General features: G+C 45.1%; 1 protein-coding gene across 1 annotated transcript; it reads right to left on the reverse strand.

Moving 5' to 3' along the window:
* Positions 1-15260: 15260 nt before the first annotated feature.
* LOC115460754 (gastrula zinc finger protein XlCGF26.1-like) lies at positions 15261-16847 on the reverse strand. Its single transcript, XM_030190505.1, has 2 exons — positions 16640-16847; positions 15261-16555 (listed from the first exon to the last, which is right to left on the reverse strand). The coding sequence occupies exons 1-2, from the start codon at positions 16800-16802 to the stop codon at positions 15261-15263; spliced, it is 1458 nt and encodes a 485-aa protein (XP_030046365.1). The 5' UTR covers positions 16803-16847.
* Positions 16848-20099: the final 3252 nt, after the last annotated feature.

Raw genomic sequence — 20099 nt, forward strand, 5'->3', positions numbered from 1 at the left:
GAATGGGATTTGATATACTGCCTTTCTGTGGTTACTCTTTTATAATTGCGAATGCAGGTCAGAACTGTACAGGGTTCTTGACACTTTTCAAGAGCACTGTCTTTATCATAATACAGACTCTGTGAGTTTTGTGAGCAAGGAGGGTGAGTGGAACCCTCCTTTAGATGACTATTTAGATTAATTAAAAAGTGAGATCCCTAAGGGTGAGCATATCTCGGAATCTGTCTTAGGTTATCCAGTGGGGAGACCCACCTGAAGGTAAAAGGAATCACACGATCCAAGGGTGCTAGTGGGTGAACAAACCAAAATATCCATCCAGCAAAAAGGGATAGTCAGAAACAAGGCCTGGTGGTTTCACCCAGGAGAATCCCCCACAGTGGCTGCTGAAGATGTGGCATCTTTCTTCGGAGTCCTCACAGCCTCCCCCATGGTGTTGTCAAAGTGGTGGAGCAACCTGGTCTGAGGGGTCAAAGATGTCCCTCCCAAAAGCTGGGACTCTCCCTTTGTCCAACGCCGAGCTGGGATCTTATCCTCATTTCCTGCCGGCTACGGAAGCACAAATGAATCCAACTTCTGTTGACCAAGAGGAGTAGAGGTTTCTACTAGCTCATCTCGTACATTCCTGAATCTACATTATCCCAACTGTAAAGGACTAAAATATACACTAACATATGCATCTAATTTCTCCTACATAGCCACGCAAATCTGGAATGAACTACCAAAAACCATAAAAACAACCCACGACATAATAAATGTCTGTAAATTATTGAAGACCAATTTATTCAAGAAAGCTTACCATAATAACACACCCTAATTGTCAATTAACAAGATGTACACTGGACTTTCACAGTATCTAATTCTTTATTTGTTTTGTTACATTTGTACCCCATGCTTTCCCACTCATGGCAGGCTCAATGCGGCTTACATGGGGCAATGGAGGGTTAAGTGACTTGCCCAGAGTCACAAGGAGCTGCCTGTGCCTGAAGTGGGAATTGAACTCAGTTCCTCAGGATCAAAAGCCACCACCCTAACCACTAGGCCACTCCTCCACTCCTATTTTGACGTTTAATATTCTTGATTGTTTCAAGCTAAGTTATCCCGATTTTTATTATAAGACTAGTAAAAAAGCCCCGTTTCTGATGCAAATGAAACGGGGGCTAGCAAGGTTTTCTTCAGAGTGTGCAAGTGGGAGTATGTGTGTCCCTGCCCTCTGCCCTCCCCCTCCCCCCTCCGAGTCCAGTGTTAAGTTTCCTGCTGTTCTCTGTTTGTGTTACAGAGAGAGTGAGGGCATCTCTCTCCCCTCCCCCCTCTGCGTCCTTCACTGTTAGAGAGAGAGGGATTTCGTGCTATGCTGTTTTCCTTCACTTATGGGGAAACCGGATGTCTCTGGCGCTTCACACTTCCGGCTGGAGGCTTCATTAGAACGTTGGTGGTGCCTTTTATATATAGAGATGAACTTTCCTTCCTGAATACTTACTCCATTCTGTCTGCTCTACCTTAACTATGTATTTCTTTTTTTCCGGAACTGGTAACCACCATTACGGAAATACGTAAGCCACATTGAGCCTGCAAATAGGTGGGAAAATGTGGGATACAAATGTTGTAAATAAGTAAATAAAAGGTCACCTAACCCTTACACTTATAAGGCATGAAAGAGAGAGGAACAAGGTAAGCACAGAGCAGATTCTCAGGTGTCTTCTCAATCAGCCATTTTGCCCTGCTCCCCCCCCCCCCCCATTGTAATGTTTTGACCTTTGCAGCTGCTCCTTTTTCGCCCTTTTTCTCATTTTATCATAGTCTCCTTTTTGAAAGTTAAATGCTAACATATTGGATTTCCTGCGTGTACTTACTCCAGAGCTTATATCAAATCTGATCATGTTATGATCGCTGTTATCAAGTGGAGCCAGCACCATTACTTCCTGCATGAGATCATGCGCACCACTCAGGACCAGGTCTAGAATTGTTCCCTCCTCTTGTTGGTTCCTGAACCAGCTGCTCCATAAAGCAGTGCTTGACTTCATCAAGGAATTTTACCTCTCTAGCATTCCCTGATGATACATTTACCCAGTCAATACCGGGTTAATTTAAATCACCCTTTATTATTTGGCTCCCCAGTTTGTTAGCCTCCCTAATTTCTGATAACATGATGGATGGTCGTACACTCCTATACAATCCTTTTTCTCTTTATACATGGAATTTCTATCCATGGGTATTCTAAAATGTTTTGTGTCCTGCAGAATTTTTTTTTTCATATTTTTATTAAGGTTTTTCAAGTATAACACAAAACAAACAAACAAAAAAAAGTTACAATAATCCATGGCAAAGTTAATAACAAAAATGAAAAGACAGAACAACATACCATGACAATACCCATAGCAAATCAGCAATTATACAATTATCAGGTAGTGCTATTAGGAGTCCGACAAAATGAATCTAAACGAGCCCAGGTCTTCAAGACAGATTGAACACAACGGTGCTTATGGGCTAGAATAGTTTCATATTTCCTAATCACACACACGTTACTCCACCATTCATTATAATTGAGATGTACATTATTTTTCCAGTTTGAAACAATTAAGTGTAAAGCAACAGCCAACAATATATTAAACAATTTCTTATCGGATTCTAAGAGAGAGAGGTTAGGAGAAGAGGCCCTTAAAAGCACAACATCATAAGAAATCACGGTTGACGCAGGCAACTGAAAAATAAGGCGCAACTGAGACCAAATGAGTCGCCAGTATGCTCTTACGTTCTTACAGTAAAAAACCATATTGGAAAGGGATCCATCTGATTCTTGACAGGACCAGCATTTGTAATCAAGACTCTTAGTAATCCTGGCCACTCTAGCAGGTGTCCAATAGGCCCTGTGAAAAAGAAAATAGGAGGATTGGGAAATTGCTGCCGATTTAGTTGGACGCATCGAATGGACCCAAAAGGTGTACCAGTCAAAATCAGACGCATCAATCAGACGAGATCCCTTTCCCAAGACAGCCGTAATGGAGCAACAGCATCAACAAACGAATCCTGAAGTTTTTTATAAAGGACAGATGCTTTCTTCTTACCAGTTACAATACTGAGACAGAGGGCAACAAAATCTGAAGGAGTAGAGACCTGAAAGGTCGAGAGAAAGGCAGAGATATCCTTCCACACGGGAGAGGCCAGCAAAGAAACATCATATAATGCAGCCAAAGCGGGATCACGTGGTGCTATGAGCTAAGCAGCAGCCGGTTGCTTGGGCTCCCGAACCCTCACCCGCAAATCACATAAATTACGGATTGCACTCGAAGTGGCTTTTTGCAGCGAAGCGTGGGAACATCACATGGATAGATATCTTCGTAGTGCGCCCGCGATCACGGCACCGAAGACTAATAAAAAAAGAGAAAATTAAAGTTAAAGTCGAGGTCGGCGGAAACAAAATGGCGGACGGCGCACATGGAACGCCGGTGGCGTTCTCAGAAGCACAACTAGAACAGCTTACCTCCGCAATGACCAGAGCGTGGGAACCGAAGTGGGCAGCACTGGACAGGAAACTGGAAGGGATCCAAGCCGCGTTGGCGGGCCTGCAAACCCGCGTGAGCGACGCCGAGGTGCGCATAGCAGCGGTGGAGGATGAGACACGTGCATATGGGCCAGATATAACCGGTCTACAGCAACAGATGGACACGCATGCCTCCAAGTTGGAAGACTTAGAAAACCGCTCACGCAGAAACAATATCCGATTGGTGGGACTCCCGGAATCGCTCCCGGAACGTAACTTGGAGGTATGGCTGGAGACGTGGTTAGCGAAGGAATTGGCCTTAACAGATTCCATGGGGCCAGTGGTGGTGGAACGGGCCCATCGTGTGGGGAGAAAGATGGAAACGCAGGGAAGGCCCCGAGTGGTGGTAGCAAAGCTGTTAAACTACAGGCATAAACAGGAAATTTTACAGGGCTTTCGTATGAAGAGAGAGACCTTTAAATATAATGGAAGAAACGTTTTAATATTCCAAGATTTCTCTGCAGAGGTGCAAGCCAAGCGTAAACACTTCCACCCACTGTGCACTGCACTAATTAACAAAAAAATCCGGTTTGCTTTACAATATCCAGCATAACTAAAGGTGCAGTTGCAAGACCAGTGGCATACGCTCCCAACAGTGGAGGCTGCGCGGAAATTTCTCCGAGACAAGGATATCATGGGAGCAGGGCAAGAACAAGATAACAGGCCCTAAAGAAGAAGGGGCGCAGAGTTGGGACTATATGTGAGTAGAGAGAAAAAGCAATCCACACATATTGAACATGAAGGGTGGGGGGTCATTAGCCGAATAGCGTGATTCAGTTCCATAGCTAGGTGAGGCCTAGAGTATGGAAAGGGGGATAGACAAAAGGGAGCATGGGCGGGTGGGTTCGGGGGGGGGGAAGGGCGGTTGGAAGGGAGAGTTAATAAATATCACCAGTTTAAATGTGCAAAGAAGATGGAGAATTATGAAACTAGCTGATGTGGGTACACATGTAGGAGCCCAAGGGTTGGTCGCGGAGGCATTTTTGAGAACCTCATGCCAGCACGGATAATAACGTGGAATGTGGGGGGGATAAGTACCCCCGCGAAACGTTACAAGATTTTGCAAGCGCTGCGAAGGCATAAAGCAGATATAGCTTGTCTGCAGGAAACGCGGCTGAATGGCCAGGAACATGCTAAATTGAAAAAGACCTGGGTGGGAGAGTGTTATGCAGTGGATGCGCAGGGGAGGAGGGGGGGCCTGGCGGTCTTGATTAGAAAAGGGCTTTCATGTAAAGTAGAGGTGTTAGCCCAGGGGGGCAGGGGGAGGTACCTTATTTTGAAGATCTGGATGCAGGGAGTGGAATTTTTGTTGGTAAATATATATGGCCCGAATGAATATATGCCCGGCTTCTATGCGGCTTTGGGAAGCGCCTGTTTGCAATATAAAATGGCAAAATTGATGGTGGTTGGGGACTTTAATATGGCCTCAGACCCTGAGATAGATACCTCTAGCCCCACCTCTCCACATTATCAGGGTCAGAGGCGCAAAGATTTTAGTGCTTTCCGGAAGCTACTGGGGTTGGTGGATGCCTGGAGAACTTTACACCCGGGGGACAGAGAATACACTCACAGATCACGGGCACATGGTACATTGGCCCGTTTAGATTACATACTATTGGAGTCCACCATGTTCCCCTGGGTGTGGGCCACAGAGGTGGGTCCGGAGGAAGTCTCGGACCATGCGCTGGTGTGGCTGGATATGGCTGTCCCGGCAGATAGGGAAGGGGGTAAGGGATGGCGGTTTCCGGGATACCTGCAAGGAGATGTGCGATTTCAGACATATTTACAAGAGAAATGGGACACATATGTTACTAATAATGGGGTTCACGCAGAAACACAACCAGTGCTGTTTTGGAATGCTTCCAAGGCAGTAATACGGGGAGATATTATCGCATACTGCAGTGCCCGGCGCAAGCGACAACAAGCTAGTATCTTACACCTAGAGAAGCAATTTCAGAGGGCTAGACGTACACATATGCGTAAGCCCACTCATGAGTCTTTAGAAAGACTGAAGGCGGTCCAGGTAGCGTTGAACACCCTTCTGCATGAGCGAGAGACACGTTCCGCTATATACTATAAATATAAGCTAAGTAGATATGGGAACAAAGCAGGGCCCTTGTTGGTAAAAGTGATCAAGAACTGGGGGGGGGTCTAGGGCCATTGTAGCGGTTAGGAATCAGGCGGGGGCCTTGGTAAACTCGAGGGAGGGAATTGCACAAATATTTGATGAACATTATGCCAAATTATATACATCCGAGCCAACAAGCGAAGTGCAAATAATAGAACAATATTTGAAGAAGGCTGGCCTAGATAAACTGACCGATGAAGAGCAAGAGGGATTGAATGCGCCTTTGACCCTAGAGGAACTGAAAAGAACGATTAAGGGGTTGAAGTCTAGGTCGGCTCCGGGCCCGGATGGGTACACAGGGGAATATTATAAAATGCTGGCCCCGGAAGCGTTGGCCTCCTTATTGGAGTACTACGAGGGTGTAATAGAGACAGGCCAATTCCCTGCATACGCAAATCAGGCCTTGATAACATTAATTCCCAAGCCGGGTAAGTCCCTAGATTGTGCAGACGCATACAGGCCGATATCTTTACTTAATGTAGATATTAAAATCTTAGCCAAAATGATGGCTGAAAGACTAGCGGGCTGCCTACCTCGCTTGATAGATATTGAACAAGTAGGGTTTGTGAGAGGCCGACAATCTACGCAAAATGTTCGCAGATTACTAATGGCGATGGCAGTATGCATAGAGAAAGCAGAACCGGCTTGGATATTAAGCCTAGACGCGGAAAAAGCGTTTGATCGGGTGCAATGGGATTACCTGTTTCGGGTGCTTGAATATATGGGCATCACTAGAAAATTTTTAGGTATAATTAAGGTTCTGTATTGTCACCCCACAGCGCGAGTGTTAGTTAATGGCATGAAAGGTAGGGAATTTGAAATAGAGCGGGGCACAAGGCAGGGCTGTCCCCTCTCTCCCCTGCTGTTTGTGCTGGCATTGGAGCCGCTGCTGCGCACGCTGAAGGCGGAACAAGCAGTAGAAGGGGTCCAGGTGGGGGAGCGGTTAATTAAAGTGCTGGCATATGCGGATGACTTGTTGCTAACGTTGACCAACCCACGAAGATCTACAGAGGTTCTATTAGAATGTATTAGGCAGTTTGGTCACATATCAGGATTTAAGTTAAATTTATCAAAATCAGTGGTGCTGCAGACGGGGAGGAAGGAAGAGGGGGGAGCAGGGGGAGGGCAGATACCTTTCCAGATAGCTCAAGGTAAATTCAAATATTTGGGAGTTTTGGTTTCAACAGAGAGGAAGGAACTCTATGATCTTAACATACAAAGACTGCTAATTGACACTAGAAATAGCCTACAAACATGGACAACACTGCCCCTCTCTTTGTTGGGCAGAATAGCCCTATACAACATGATAATAGCCCCGAGGTGGCTATATGTTCTACAAACAATGCCGTTATACATGAATAAGAAAGATGAGAAAAAATTGGACAGAATGATCCAGCACTATTTATGGCGGGGCAAAAAAGCTCGCTTGCCGATGAAGGTGCTGTGCGTGCCGGTGGAGTATGGAGGATTAGGACTACTGAGTGTGCGGTACTTCAATGTGGCCTGTGGAATGAGACATATAAACGATTGGTTCCGAGGACTGAGTGACTTTTCAGATACTACTGTGGAACTGAGTTTAACTTTGGGGACTCATTTTAGCAATTATTTGCACTCGACTGGGTCACCCGTACCACAGGTTCTACAGCGAGCCCTGATCATGAGAACAGCGGCAGCAACATGGAAATGGGTCAGCAGGATGCACCATTTTTCAACAAAGATTTCACCGTATTTGCCAATTTGTGACAACCTGGCCTTTAAACCAGGCAGTATGTATGGGACATTCAGGAAGTGGAAAAAGCGGGGATTGGAGTACTTGCTGCAGGTGCTGACCCGGGAAGGGCACATGAGATCGTTTGAGGCCCTGAAAACAGAATATGGTCTACTGGAGGGGGAGCGATTCCATTATGAACAGTTAAAGCATTATGTGACGTCTTTGCCCTGGGAACACCTGGCAGAGGATGCTCAGGAAGAACTTGCATTGGCTTTTTCCCTAGGGGCCCAGCATAAAGTGCCACTTTCTCATCACCACAGGCACATAAAGGACACTATGCCAGAGCCGGATTATAAAACTTTATCCCAACAGTGGACAGCAGATCTGGAGACAGATGTCACGCCAGCACTGGTGCGGTCTCATATACTGTCAATCAGAAGGGTGACATACCAAGCTGCACATTGGGAATTACAGTATAAGTTTGCTTGTCGGCTGCATATTCCACCTAGAAGAGCATTCTACATGGGTCTGTCGCCCTGGGGGGAATGCCCGAAGTGTGGAGCAGAAGGGGCCAATTTGGGACACATGTTTTGGACATGCAAAAACATACAAGGATTCTGGAAGACTACCATAAACTATGTTAATGACATCTGGCACCAGCGTTGGAATTATGACCCGGCCCTGCTGTTTGGACAGCCCCAGCTGCGGCAGCCGCTGATGAAGGGCTTTACAGCTTTTGTGGCAAGAACTGTGATAGTTGGTAAACAGATTATTTTAACGGAGTGGTTGACCAATAAAGTGCCCTCCCTGCAACAGTGGCGCATGAAAATGTTGTTGATGATGCGGGTAGAGAGGGTAGAGATTGTTGACTTTGAATCACGGGCAGGGGAAAAATTTCAGCAACTGTGGGCACCCTTTTGGAATACATTAACTCCATCTGCACGAAGTTATTTGCTGAATGTATGAATAATGTGATATTAATATGAGGGAGGGGGAGGGGAGGGGAGGGTGTGGGGGGGAAGGGGAGAAAAGGTAAAAACTACATTTCTGTAACAAACAGTTTGGTTACTGTGTATTTGGTTTGAATAAAGATGATTTAAACATAATGCAGCCAAAGCATCCGGTGACAACAACGTACCTGCAATATAAAGGTGTGATAACAGCCATATACCTTTACGAGACCATTCAGCTTTTTGGGACTGCAAGTGAACAGACTGCAAGCTAGAGTTATACAAGAGGGAGACATCCTCCAGGGAGGCAGCGCTAACTCCAAGACCAGCCCTAAACGTACGGATATTAAAGGCAGAAGCCTTCAACAAACGCAAGTGCTTGGTATATGGATACAAATCTGCAGAGGGTAAAAGATATAAGGGGCAAGGGCGCACCAAGGCGGCCTCAAAAATCAGCCACCTAGGCGTCAGATGAGAGAATTCCCTTTGGAACCACATTAAAGACTGTGATAGGCGAAAAGCCATGTGATAATTTTTTAAATCAGGGACATTGAATGAGTCGGCATCTTAAGCTTCTTCAGTGCATTGCGAGGTGGTTTTTGTCTCCAAAGAAACTTAAGTAACAAGGAGTCAATCTTGGCGTAGAAAGAATTTGGGTAAGAGAAGGGAGTCATACTAAATATATAATTCAACTTCGGAGCCAGAACCATCTTGATAGCCCCAATCCGTCCCCACCACGTCAAATAAAGTGGAGACCATAAACCCAGGAGTGAAGTGGTTAAATTCAAAATTTGATTCTGAATAAGAGACTTGGTCTGATCCACCGACCTGGAATACCAAACTCCCAAATATTTAAGTTTAGAAGGTTCCCAGGCAAATGGATATTGAGATATCTGAGATCTATACACCAGGGAATTTAACGGCATGATGGCTGATTTAGACCAATTTATTTTATAGCCAGACAGAGAGGAGAAGGAATTGATTACATCCAAAATAATTGGCAGGGAGTTTGGGGTGGTATAGAGTAAAATAGCATCAGCATAAATAGAAAGTTTGAATACCTCTCCTCCCACAGACACCCAGAGATATTGGAATGAGCCCGGATAGCCAGAGCCAATGGCTCTAAGGCAATATTAAAAAGCAGAGGAGACAATGGACAGCCTTGTTTAGTACCCCGCCGGAGAGGAAAAAGTTGAGAATTTGTACCATTCACTGATATTGAAGCCATCGGATCAGTATATAAAACTTTGACCATTTTAATAAAAGATGGACCAAAATTAAACCAAGCCAAAGTGTGAAACAAGTAATCCCATTCAATTCTGTCAAAGGCTTTCTTAGCGTCAAGTGAGACCGCTATAAACAGCTCACTTGAGCCCTCAACATGTGCAAGGACATTCCAAAAGAGTCTAGAGTTATCGCTAGCCAACCTGCCTATCGTAAACCCATTTTGATCTCTATGGATGATATCCGGCACAATATGTTGAAGGCGCAAGGCCAAGATTTTGGCATAGATTTTGTTATCAATGTTAATCAAAGAAATAGGCCTATAATTCTCAACTTTAGACGGGTCCCTATCTGGCTTGGGTATAACAATGATCTTAGATTGATAGAAAGAGCCAGTTTGACCTTCATAATGTAAGAGCGAATTATAGATAATATGTAACTTGAGCACCAGAAGATCTGCAAACATCCGGTAAAATTCCACAGGGAGACCATCATTACCTGGTGATTTACCTTTAGAGAGGGAATGAATAGCCTCCAATATTTCCTGTTGGGAGAAGGGTTGTTCCAAAGCGTGCTGTTGAGACCCATCAAGTAGAGGCCTATCAAGATGGTTCCCAAAGTCCCCAAAGGATCCTGATGAAAAATGTACCTCAGAGTCATATAATTTGTGGTAGTACGATTGGAATTGCTGGGCAATATCTTCATCCGAGGTATATATGACCTGTGCGCAGTCAACTATTTGCGAGACCCTAATCCTATTTCTCGTAGTTTTAAGGTATTGCGCAAGAAGATGGCTGGCCTTATTACTCTCAGCGTAGAATGTCGACTTATGAGCATGAATTAATTCCAGCGCATCTTTAGAAAGAGTGGTATTAAAATCGTACCTCAAATTCTGCAAGCACAAAAGAGTCGTTGAATCATTATCAACGACAAACTGGTCTTTCAATAGCTTAAGTTGAGCAGTTTTAACCTCCAGGTCTCGTCTACGCTGACGAGCGTGCATGGCAGAATAACTAATTACATGCCCTCTAATTGTAGCTTTAAAAGCATCCCACCACAAGAGTGCTTTACCCTCCTCCAATGGGTTAAAATTAAAAAATTCATCCATCTTGGATTTATGTTTAAATCTTTTTATTAATTGGTATTCTCAGAAAAGATACATTCATGCACTGCAACCATAGCACATCACAATGTAATACAACATGTTAACTGCTGATAACTATTACTCTCAACTTGATGTCTGGATATTTCTTTTAAACAACCTTACTACCTCCTCCCTCCCCTCCCCTCCCTTCCCCTCCCCATCCCCTCCGCTTTTACCCTCCCCCTCCCCCCTCCCTCCTCTACTCCTCGATTTAGTGGCTTTCTAAACATAGCAGGGCCTTTCCAGTGTCACATATGTTTAACAATTAAGTAGTCTGCTCCTGGCTGCTGGTTGAAGAGTGTTCCAAAAATTACTCCAGGTGTTTGTCAGTTGTCTACCCGCTTCTGTTTCAAAGTCTTGTACTCCACGTCTCTCTAATTTCAACATCTCTATCATTTGTACCCTCCATTGGGCCAAAGTTGGGCTAGCACTCTCTCTCCAGTTTGTCAGTAGTACTCTTTTCCCCTGCAGCATCGCTCGTTGCAAAAACCCCTTCAAGCCCGGCACTCGGAGACCTACATTTTTAAAGTCTTCAAATAAAAGCAAGGGTTGTAATGGAACTGTACAGTTGCAATACTTCTCAATGGCTCCCACCACCACTCTCCAGAAGCTTTGCACCTGCGGGCATAACCAAAACATATGGCTCAGAGTAGCTGGATCTTGACCACATTTCAAGCATGCCCCAGAAGCTCCAAACTTTGCCTTATATGCTCGATTAGGTGCCACATAGAGTCTCAATGCAAACTTGTATTGCAGCTCCCAGTCACGAGGGAACGTGACACTTTTCCGTGTGCTAGTCAGAAACCCTGTGAACAGAGCCTCCGTCACTTCCTCTCTGAGGTCTATCGTCCACTTTTGTGCATAACCTCTGTAATCTATATCCTCCGTCGAGTCTAGGAGGTTTCTGTGAAAGAATCTCAGCGGCACCACACTCTGGGCCCCCAAAGTCAGCGCCGAACTTATAATCTCCTGCACATCTTCACATAAGTTCATCCAGCCCAATGAGTGTACATAATGTCTCACTTGGTAATATACCAGGGGGTCTGCCCTCTGTAGCCCAAACTCTCGCTGCAGCTCAGACAATTTCTTAAGTTGTCCTTCCTCATCCAGTATCTGATATAGATATTGAATCCCTTGCGAATGCCATTCAGCAAATGTCCTGGAAGAGGTCCCCACTGGAAAGTCCGGGTTGTGTTTTAATGGCAGAAAGGGCGTTGCTGCAGAAGAGAATCTGTGCCGCCGGCATAGCCACCTCCATGCTTCTCTTGCTGAGCTGACAAATGGGTTTTTCCTGATTTCCAGCTGCGGCCTCCTCCTCGTGGTGTGTAACAGCCATCCCAGGTGCTCCTTGGGAGACAGCAAGGTCTCTATGGCAGTTGGCGTGAAGTTCTGCGTACCAGCCAGCCAGTCTCTAATGTGCCTTAGTATACAGGACACCCCCAAATACCTTACATTCAGCAACCCCATTCCCCCATTGGCCCTAGGCTTCTGCAATACCGTTATTGGCAGTCTGCGGCGCCAGCCTCTCCACAGGAATTCCTGAATCAGTTGAGACAGCCTCCACTCCTCCCTCCTCCGCAAATATAGTGGCAACATTTGGAATAAATAAAGCCACTTGGGCGCTATCAACATATTAAACAGCGCTATGCGGCCCATTAACGAAATGGGGTAGGCGCCCCAGAGTTGCAGAAGCCTTCGAGTCTCCATCATCAGATCCATCTTGGATTTAATAAATTGAACAAAGCGATCATCCTGCAGCAGCAGAGAATTAAATCTCCAAGGTGGTGCACTCCGACTAGGCAATACCGCAGTTAAACTAAGACACACTGGCGAGTGATCTGAGAAAACCTTACTCAGTATTTCTGAATTACATATATGTGGCAATAAATTCGAGGAGATTAAAAAGTAGTCAATCCTTGAAAAACTCTCATGCGGAGGAGAGTAAAAAGTAAAGTCTTTCTCTGTGGGATGAAAAAGACGCCAGGGGTCCACCAATCCCAGAGAGGTCTTAAGATCCCGGACCTATCCAATGATTTCAACAGCCTGGGAGGACAGGTGGATTTCCTATCCAGGATAACATCCTGCACTTGATTAAAGTCACCACCCAGTAGAATATTGCTGGCTCCAAAGGAAACAATCTCAGTAATTATATTATGAAAAAACGAGGGAGAGTCAGAATTCGGTGCATACAAGGTCCCTACTAACCAATTAGAATCGTGCAGTTTTAAGCTCACTAATATCCATCTCCCCTCAGTATCGGAGCACTGTTTTATAATGGAAAGTGGAAGGGAGGTGCGAGCAAGAATTGCAACTCCATTCTTTTTATGCACTGCAGAGGAGGCAGCAACAAGAGAATAGAACTGGTCTTGGAATCCCGCCACATCAGATGCAAGAAGATGCGTCTCCTGAACTAGAATAATATCAACCTGCAGCCCTCTAAAATACATCAAAACCTTCTTACGTTTTATAAGATTATTTAAACCTTGTACATTAACAGAGACTATTTTCATCTAAAGACAATATAAGTACAGGTTAGGTTCATAGGAACCAATCATGGAAAATGGCATCACAGGCATGGAATATCGTTGGAAAACTGCGAAGGAGACTATGCAAAAAGAAGAGAGACCAGAAGAGGTACCTAGGAGAGAAATAAAACCCTGGAAACTGCAAACCCCTCCACAGAGAAAGCAGGAACTGCACTGCCACAAAACCAGAGACCTTCAGGGTAGCAGACTGCCAGAAATGACAAGAACCCTCAGAGAGTATCAGTGAGCCGGCAGACTGCAGTGTGAGAGAACAACAGGAGCAGTAACAGGAGGAGTGATACCCCCGGTAGTACAGGCATCTGGAGAAAACGACTGCCAACAAAACGTAATGCCCCCCTGGGACCAAAGCTGCAAGAGAGAAAGTCCGTTGTGATATGCAGAATTTTTAATCTATTCAATTCAAGAATCTTCCTTAACATACAGTGCTATAACTCCACCAATTTAATCCGCCCTATCACTGCAATATAATTTGAACTCTGGTATGACATTATCCCATTGGTTGTTTCTCCCCTGCTGATCCAATTCCTTGAAAAGTTTTGTTCTCTTCACAAATTCTGTTGCTTCCATCCCTTTTGGCACCGATAGATTTTCACCCACTCCTTCTACTTGTCAAAAGGATTCTGGAGGTTTTCTTTCATATTTTAATACCCTTTGTGAACTGGGATCTGTTGATGCCATTAAGTAAACTTGGAGGACTATGGAAAAAGAAGCCAGCAGATCAATATAACATCAGAAAGATTTTATTGAAGATACCGCATGTAAACAAATTGCCCGACACAGGCCGTGTTTCGCCCACCAAGGGTTGCGTCAGGGGCTACAGTAAACAAACACCATCTAGCAGGTGAGGGGGGGAGAGAGCTGGGGGAGGCCCCAGAGAAGAGCAGGTCGGAGAAGGAGAGGGAGGAGAGAAAAGAGGTAATGGAGATCTGGTGTCAGAGGAGGAGGACAGTGACTCTTCAGAGGAGGAAGATTTCACGGACTATTTCAGGATCCAGAGGTCCCGACCAGTGGCCTGATTAAAAGGGTGAGGAAGATAAAAAGTACAGAAAAGGAGGTGGTGGAGTTGGGGAAGCAGGTTAAGATGGCAAAAGCCCTGTGCAAACTAGCCCCAGTGGAGCACCACAAGACCTATACAAAGGAGGTAACCCGTTTACTTAAGCTTCTTCAAAAGAAAGAACATTTGCTGGAGGTGTTACTGGAAATGTTACAGTTCCAAAATGATGTTTAAGAATAGAGGGGATCGCTCAGAGCATGTGGTCGCAACATGTGCTGTATTTATATTTTGATTCTATTCTGTTTTATTATTCCCCAATAAATACACTAAATTTGAATTAATTACATTAACCTGCATTGTACGTTTAGGAACATGTGCTTAAAGCATTTGGAGCTTGCACATGTGAGGACATGTGCTTTTCACCAATATAAAGGCCAGATAGTTAACTTTAAAAAGAAAATGTTTATTTCTAATACAGGCAAGATAACAAATTTACAATAGAGAGGCAATTTTAGAGAGGATCTTTTACCAATGGAAGTATGCTACAAAATAACAGGTTTGATTGTAAATGAAGCTGGATAACAAACATTGATGGAGGCTGCTATGGAGAGTGATGCAGGAGATCCTTGCTGGAACAGGAAGTTTCTTTGTAGATTTGCTGTCTGATGGAGCTTGAAGCCGTTTCTTTCAGGTGGATGTGATGTCCAGCTTGAGAAGTCAGGATTCCAGGAGATTCTAGCTTGCTTTTAGATTTAATCACTTCAGGGCAGCGGCGACTAGGACAGGAGCATCAGGAACAGCCAGGAAGAACTCTCCTTCTAAAGAAAGAGCCCCTGCTTTTAAAGTGTCTGAACTGGGCATTTATCGTCAGGTGGTTGCCCTTGGTCCAATTAGAAAGCTCCTGGGTAGCTGAATTCTGGGCATCTGGCTTTGAGATGGAGCATGGCAACAGGTCACATTCTCAATGACATCACAAGACTTCCTGCCTGGACATCTGCTAGTCCATTGTCTGAGAGTGATTGAGCTTAGATGGACTTAGGACATGGAAATAGCTTCTCACCTGTGTGGATTCTCTGGTGTATGGTCAATTTTCCCTTTGTACTAAAGCTTTTACCACAGTCAGTACATGTAAACGGCTTCTCACCTGTGTGGAGTCTCTGGTGTCTGGTCAGTCTTTTCTTCTCAGTAAAGCTTTTACCACACTCAGTACATGTAAACGGCTTCTCACCTGTGTGCATTCGCTGGTGTATGGTCAGTGTTTCCTTCGCAATAAAGCTTTTACCACACTCAGTACATGTAAATGGCTTCTCACCTGTGTGGATTCTCTGGTGTATGGTCAGTGTTTGCTTTTTACTAAAGCTTTTACCACACTCAGTACATGTAAACGGCTCCTCACCTGTGTGGATTCTCTGGTGTATGGTCAGTGTTTGCTTTTTACTAAAGCTTTTACCACAGTCAGTACATGTAAATGGCTTCCCACCTGTGTGGAGTCTCTGGTGTCTGGTCAGTCTTTTCTTCTCAGTAAAGCTTTTACCACACTCAGTACATGTAAACGGCTTCTCACCTGTGTGCATTCTCTGGTGTGTGGTCAGTGTTTCCTTCGCAATAAAGCTTTTACAACACTCAGTACATGTAAATGGCTTCTCACCTGTGTGGATTCTCTGATGTATGGTCAGTGTTTGCTTTTTACTAAAGCTTTTACCACACTCAGTACATGTAAACGGCTTCTCACCTGTGTGCATTCGCTGGTGTATGGTCAGTGTTTCCTTCGCAATAAAGCTTTTACCACACTCAGTACATGTAAATGGCTTCTCACCTGTGTGGATTCTCTGGTGTATGGTCAGTGTTTGCTTTTTACTAAAGCTTTTACCACAGTCAGTACATGTAAATGGCTTCCCACCTGTGTGGAGTCTCTGGTGTCTGGTCAGTCTTTTCTTCTCAGTAAAGCTTTTACCACACTCAGTACATGTAAACGGCTTCTCACCTGTGTGCATTCGCTGGTGTATGGTCAGTGTTGTCTTTTCAGTAAAGCTTTTACCACACTCACTACATGTAAACGGCTTCTCACCTGTGTGGATTCTCTGGTGTATGGTCAATTTTCCCTTTGTACTAAAGCTTTTACCACACTCACTACATGGAAATGGCTTTTCTCCTGTGTGGATTGTCTGGTGTATGGTCAGTTTTCCCATTATGCTAAAGCTTTTACCACACTGATTACATATAAATGGCTTCTCTCCTGTATGGATTTTCTGATGTCTGGTCAGTGTTTTCTTCTCAGTAAAGCTTTTACCACACTCAGTACATGTAAACGGCTTCTCACCTATGTGCATTCTCTGGTGTATGGTCAGTCTTCCCATTATGCTAAAGCTTTTACCACACTGATTACATATAAATGGCTTCTCACCTGTATGGATTTTCTGGTGTTTGATCAGTTTTCCCTTCGTACTTAAGCTTTTACCACACTCACTACATGGAAATCGCTCAATGGTGTGGATTCTCTCGTGTGTTGTGAGGTGTTCTTTTTGACTGAAGCTTTTATTACAGTCAGTACAAGTAAATGGTTTCATTCCAGTGTCAGTTTTCGGGTGGTCTCTGAGACTGTCTGTAGTGAAACGTTTACCACACATAGTAGAGGTAAATGGTTTCATTCCAGTGTCAGTTTTCGGGTGGTCTCTGAGACTGTCTGTAGTGAAACGTTTACCACACATAGTAGAGGTAAATGGTTTCACTGCTGAATGAAGTCTGTTGTGCATTGTGAGGTTTCCTTTCCAACAAGCACTTATTCCACTGTCAGCAGAAGTATATAATCTCTCATTTTTCTCGATTTCCTGATATTTTGAGAGTGTTGCCTTCCTGCAAAATATTTGTTCAGATTTAGTAGAAGTGTCCGATTCCCCAGCAGTTTGAGCTTTTTGGTGATCTATGACTGCTTCCTCTTGACTAAAGCTTTTCTGACATTCAGCACTTGAAACTGAGCTCTGTCCTTGGTGGAAATTTTCTTCCTTGTTGGAGCTTTTCTCACATCCAGGACATGAAGATATTCTCTCATCAGTGATGTTTTTCTTATATTTTATAATGTCTGCTTTGTTCGTTAAGCTATTCCCATATTCTGTAAATATACACATTGTAGTTTCTTTATTAGTTTTCTTGTGTTGCATTAGTGTATTCTTCCTACCGAAACCTTTCCCACATTCAGAACCTGTAAAATGGTTCTCTTTTAGGACCACTTTCTGTTGTCCCTGTAGTTCTCTCTTTAGACTGAAGTTTCCCCCATTGTCCGTACATGTAGATGGTCTCTCTTCAGTATCAGATCTAAGATGTAATTTTAGAACAAAACGATTGCTGAGGAATATCTCACAAATATCACAGGAACAGCTTTGATCTCTCATCCGGTTTCTGTCCTCTTCCCTTGTCTTAATGATATTACTGATACTGTTTTCACACGGAGCTGAGCCTCCTGGTGAAGGTTTTTGTTTTTCCTTTTCTCCCCAGTCAGAACTGGAAGAAGTTTCCTCTTTGTCTCTTTCTGATAACATCTTTTCCCCTTCAGGCTTCTCACTGAGCTTCCAGTTATGTGTCTCTGTATTACTGTTTTTAGGGTCCTCTTTTTCTTAAAAGTAAAAAAAGAGCATTGTGTATTATTGTAGGAAAAGATATAAAAACAATCTTACAATCCAAACGTATCACAGGCACAAAATAGCAATGATGAGCCAGTAATTATTAAATTGTAAAATGGACAAACGATCCCCCTAAAGCCACCTTAGTAAACTTTTTTTTATATATTTTTAAGGGAGGGGTCTGTGGGGTGCTATGCGTTTTTTGGTTTTGTAAGAAGATTCAATTCAAGCTTCTCATTCTTACCTATTTGCTTATTTCCGATCTGAGGAAGAAGGGCAACCTTCGAAAGCTAATCAAGAAATGTATTAAGTTATGTCCAATAAAAAAGGTATCATCTTATTTACTTTTCCATGTTTTATTTTGTTTGAATTCATTCTTACCTACAAATGCACTCAGTCTGCTGCCCCTCACTACCTCTCTACCCTCATCTCCCCTTACGTTCCCCCCGAAACCTCCGTTCACAAGACAAATCCCTCCTCTCAGTACCCTTCTCCACCACCGCCAACTCCAGGCTCCGCTCATTCTGCCTCGCTTCACCCTATGCTTGGAAAAACCTTCCTGAGCCCTTACGCCAAGCCCCCTCGCTGCCCATCTTCAAGTCTTTGCTTAAAGCCTACCTCTTCAATGCTGCTTTCGGAACCTAACTCTTACCGTTCAGGAAATCCAGACTGCCCCAATTTGATTGCCCCTATTGGACTGACTGTTCACTTGTCTATTAGATTGTAAGCTTTTTGAGCAGGGACTGTCCCTCTATGTTAAATTGTACAGCACTGCGTAACCCTAGTAGCGCTTTAGAAATGTTAAGTAGTAGTAGTAATTAACAATTAAGGAGCACTCATAATAAGAGTTGGGTTGTTTATCATTGTTAATATTGATGTATTTGTTGAGCGAGTCGGCAAGATGGCGTCCGTGTGAGGGAGCGCTGCACATCTGCTCTTAATCCAAGGCTCTGCTCCAGTAGCGAATACTTTCTGTCACCTGATATTATGGTGAAGAGAAAGGGGAAAGTCGGGGCAAAAGCCGCCGTGAGCCCTGGCGGAAATCCGACACTCCGGCAGCCGACCCTGGAATCTTTTGACCTTCATGCATTGGGAGTTCCGCTACCAGCTTTGGTTGGATCCCCAGGACAACAGGGGGATCTTAGCTTCTCCGAGGACAAGCAGGCTGCTTGTTCTCACTGATGGGTTGACGTCCTCGGCAGCCCCCTCCATCGGAAAGTTTACTAGCAAAGGCCTTTGCTAGTCCTCGCGCGCCCATGCGCACCGCACATGCGCGGCCGTCTTCCCGCCCGAAACCGGCTCGAGCCGGCCAGTCTTCTTTTGTCCGCGCTCGGTACGGTCGTGTTACGCCGTTCGTGCCCCAGAGAGTCGACCTCGCGCGTCCTTTTCGACGTGTTTTTTTCCTTGTTTTCTTACAAAAAGTTCGGGAAGCACTCCGGAAGTGTTCCGGAAGACCCTTTCGGGTTTTCTGCCCTTCCCGTATTTTCTCAGCTTTTGCCCCGTAAGTTTTCTTTCGTTGTCGGGGTAGGCCTAGTTTGGCCTCGGTCGAGATTTTTCTCCCTTTAAATTTTGGTGCTTCAATTTTCGCCATTTCGGCTTTTGATTTCGCCGGCGTGATTTTTCCGCCCATGACATCGAAGCCTTCCAGCGGCTTCAAGAAGTGCACCCAGTGCGCCCGGGTAATCTCGCTCACTGATAGGCACTCTGCGTGTCTTCAGTGTCTAGGGGCCCAGCACCGCCCTCAGAACTGCAGTCTGTGTTCCCTGTTACAAAGGCGGACTCAGGTAGCGAGATTAGCCCAGTGGAACGTTTTGTTCTCGGGCTCTTCGTCGACATCGGCACCGGAGGCATCGAGTGCATCGACGTCGTCAGCGTCCGGACCATCTTCCTTGGCTGCCGCTCCATCGACTGCATCGAGGCATCGGACCTCTGCATCGGCGCCGAGGCATCGGGTGACTGCATCGACGTCGGTGGTACCGAGACTTCGTCTGCTGATGTCGTCGGACGGAGGTGCATCGTCAGGAGTGCAGGTGAGGGCTGTCCATTCCCCTGCTGGTGGCGGTGAGCCTTCGGGTGGGTCTCCTCCTACCCTGAGGGCTCCTGCGGTACAGCCCCCCCGGGATCGACCCTCTTCGGTCTCGGCCCCGAGGAAGCGACGGATGGATTCTACGTCCTCCTCGTCGGTGCCGGGGAGCTCCGGTGACATGCTTCGGAAGAAGTCGAAGAAGCATCGACACCGGTCTCCTC

Source organism: Microcaecilia unicolor, chromosome 1 (assembly GCF_901765095.1).
Source record: "Microcaecilia unicolor chromosome 1, aMicUni1.1, whole genome shotgun sequence".
Classification (NCBI taxonomy): Eukaryota; Metazoa; Chordata; class Amphibia; order Gymnophiona; family Siphonopidae; genus Microcaecilia; species Microcaecilia unicolor.

Excerpts from the sequence above, each read along its gene's own strand:
- LOC115460754 (XM_030190505.1), bottom strand. The coding sequence starts at position 16,802 with ATGAAACCATTTACTTGTACTGACTGTAATAAAAGCTTCAGTCAAAAA. Across the intron at positions 16,556-16,639 it reads ACACCAGAAAATCCATACAG|GTGAGAAGCCGTTTACATGT; the intron begins GTGAGAAGCCAT and ends GAATGCACATAG.